Source organism: Watersipora subatra, chromosome 2, assembly GCF_963576615.1.
Source record: "Watersipora subatra chromosome 2, tzWatSuba1.1, whole genome shotgun sequence".
Classification (NCBI taxonomy): Eukaryota; Metazoa; Bryozoa; class Gymnolaemata; order Cheilostomatida; family Watersiporidae; genus Watersipora; species Watersipora subatra.
In genome coordinates, this window is record NC_088709.1 from 3,991,731 (window position 1) to 3,995,143 (window position 3,413).

General features: G+C 36.0%; 1 protein-coding gene across 1 annotated transcript; it reads left to right on the forward strand.

The window, feature by feature from the left end:
- The first annotated feature begins 425 nt into the window (after positions 1-425).
- Positions 426-3,260, forward strand: LOC137387404 (large ribosomal subunit protein P2-like). Its single transcript, XM_068073819.1, has 3 exons — positions 426-533; positions 988-1,160; positions 3,048-3,260. The coding sequence occupies exons 2-3, from the start codon at positions 989-991 to the stop codon at positions 3,200-3,202; spliced, it is 327 nt and encodes a 108-aa protein (XP_067929920.1). The 5' UTR covers positions 426-533; position 988; the 3' UTR covers positions 3,203-3,260.
- Positions 3,261-3,413: the final 153 nt, after the last annotated feature.

A 3,413-nucleotide genomic window follows, 5' to 3' on the forward strand; every position in this document is an offset into this window, starting at 1 on the left:
AGCAGCAAGTTTGGAGTTGTAATCCCTGCGAACAGGTCGAATATCAGACAACCTCCCTTAGCCTGCTAACCAAAAGCCACCTCAAAATGCACCACTAAAACACCTGTGGCCACCTGTAATTTTCATGCGTGTGGCTTTAGGAAGTCATGAGTTATCCTACCTAGCAATTTCTGTTCGGATAGCTTCTTCTCGCTTCCGAAGAATGATCAGCTATTTTTATCGGCGAGATTTTACTGTCGACGAAATAATAATAGTCCGTACTTTACTTTTTGTTTACAGCCTCTAAAACAGCAATAAAAAAGAGAGTACCAGTAGATTATTGTTTTTTAAAAGTGTTTACAAAAATATAAAAAATTTAGTTAAAAATAGCTATAAAATATTTTTACTAAATTTTAGCTTAAAATAGAACCATTTTACGCTATGAACATTTTTATGCGCAGGTTTTAGTTCGTGCGCCCCTCGTTATCCTTTCCGAACGAAACTTCTAAATAGAGAGTTTGCATCTAACGTTTCGTGTCTTCATCGGACTTAAAGTAAGTGCTTCCAATACTTTAGCTTGGGTATACTCGTAGAGTAAACTGTGGTACTGGTATACGTATGATTTTTCGCTTTTTATTTACAACTTGAATTGAGTTTACTATATGAACATAGGCCAGCTCACTTAGCTTGGTCATGCTATCAGTTTTTTGAAATGCCTGCTAAACATTACATTTGACTATACTTAGACTCGCTTAGCTTGACAGATCCTTTCGCCAAAACAAAATTTGATTTTATGCTCTTTTTAGCTGTTATATGCAAGGCTCTTGGTAATTACTGTAGGTTTATTAGCAACATTGGTTTTCACGGTTAACGACTCGCTTAGTAGTTACAAGTCATTGAGATTTAATAATATTTCAAACTATGTTAATCACAATTAAACTACAAGATGAGTTTCTAGTATCGTAAGGCGTCTCATTCAACCTTTCAATGCCGTTTTATTTCTTGCAGTATGCGTTACGTTGCTGCATACTTGTTGGCCGTGCAGGGTGGCAATGAATCGCCCTCAGCTGCAGATATCAAGTCCATTCTGAGCAGTGTTGGTATTGAAGCTGATGCTAAGCAACTTGCCACAGTAATTGACAACCTAAAGGGCAAGAATATTGACCAGCTAATTCAAGAAGGTCGGTTGCCTTGATAACTATAATTAAGATCTGTCGATTTATTGTGTCGCTTAGTGTTGCTGTGGTTAAATGTAACCTCGCTCTCTAACATAGTATTATGCTTTCTCAATATTACTTTAACGTAAAATGTTTGCTGAATAAATAAATGTCTTCATTCGTTGAGACGGGGTATAGCGATAGCATGCTAGTTGCTGCGAGCAACACAACTTACGCTTTATCTACTGCGTAGCATTTATATGGCAACAGTCTGTTTGAAAGTGATACAAGTTGAGTGATTTAAAAGCTTTCCCAAATATAATTGAAGTGTAATAGTCAAGTACTAGATAGTACGTATTATATTTGCTAGCCTCTTATATTTGTGAAGAAATGCTGCTAAATATGTGTTACAAACCATGTATTATTTAGTAATATTCGATTAAATAACATAATATCAATAAATAGGTAAATAGTTCAAACATCTTTTGTCAAGTCAGTTGTATTGAGCACTTTGTTAGTTGACTGCACATCCAGCTCAAAATCACCCCAATAACCATACAGTTGAGTTGAAACTGTCTTCACAACAGTTGTCTTGTGGTCACTCTAAAACTTATAATCGTTTTAAATTTATTAGTAACCAAACATGTTCAACCAGATAATTGGTATTTTATTGTTAGAATTTGTTAGATTATGTCACTTGATTTGGAGGTGTACACCCCCATGAATTGCATTTGTTGTACAGCCAACACAGGGCTAATGCATTCTTTCGAAATGAGCATATCAGCCTACTTTGGTAGAAATGAACTGATGCATTTGTGATTGGCTGAATTAGATAATAAGTACGATATCAATTCAAGTTTATTCCTTTCTAATGCAAGCTAAATGTAGTTAAATCTCAGATTGGCTTTCACAAATGATAACAGCAGGGCTTCACACAAACAATTAGTTATAGGCTTACCTTGACATACGAGCTTGATGGGTTGTGGGCCTGAACTCTCATTTTAATGTTCTCGGATCTCCATGCAATATTTCCTATGTAAAATAACTAAATACAAATCGATTCATTGTCATAATTTAAAAAACCACGTAAAGCAGGATATTACGATGGGAAAATGTGTTTTTAGTTGCTGTAATTCAGTACATACGCTTACAAAGTAACAAAATACGTATTTGGTGGTTATGATCCGCAATAATATTTAACATTACGGCGTACCATACTGTATGGAGTTCTTACCTTTGATACAGGGATAGTGACCAATGATGGTGTGTGAGAGACTTGACAGCAACCTGTTTAGTACTTTTCTTGTATGTTGGGGCATGACTGTATGTGGCCAAAAATACTCCATTGGTAACACATGAAGACTACTAGATAAATTGGAGCTGGCTATGAAGCATTTTCAGGAATTGAATATGGTAAAAAAATATTCCATGATTAAATTCAAGTTGTCTGTTTTTGTCGTTTCTGTTTAGCAGTTTTCTTTGAGAGAAATGTAGCAGTGCAAATAGCTACACAAATCATTGATGATCCATGTTACAATATTCTGACAATATTTTAATAACAGCACTGAAAAATCCAGCAGGGTGTCAGAGCTTGAGCACAATTTTGTCTGACTCTTGTTAGTTAATCCATTTGTCAACAGAACATTGGCTACTACATCTGGTTTGTATAGCTGTTAGGCCTTTATGTAACTAGTTTTGCCATTCATCAAATGCTCAGTAGTAAAGCCGTGTGTGCATGTGTTGCATGTTTATTGTACCAAAGTGATCAATAGTCTTATTTGGGAGCGACGAAAAGGACATACAGTGTTGAGGTGTATCTTTGTTTCATAGTGCATTAGTTGGTTGCATATGATCGTTGCTTTACCACGTATTGTTGCCATGCTAAAAAGAGCTTAAACCTTACATTTTTAGGTATGGGCAAGTTGGCAAGCATGCCATCAGGTGGTGGTGGCGGTGCCGCTGCAGCTCCTGCTGCAGGAGAGGCGGCCGAGGAGAAAAAGGAAGAAGCTAAAGTAGAATCTGAGTCCGATTCTGATGAAGACATGGGATTCGATCTCTTTGGCTAACTTTTAGTAATTTCATTAGTAAACATCGCTGTCTACGGAATAAAATATATCTGAAAAATCTGATGTCTATTTGATCAGCGGTAATGCCACATTTTAGCATTCTAGCAAGACAATGCTACGCATTCTATTTATCTTTCTACAGAAGTCTTCATGAATTATTATAACACATAAATTGCGGGTTAATACTAGCTATTGAATATTATTACTTGAT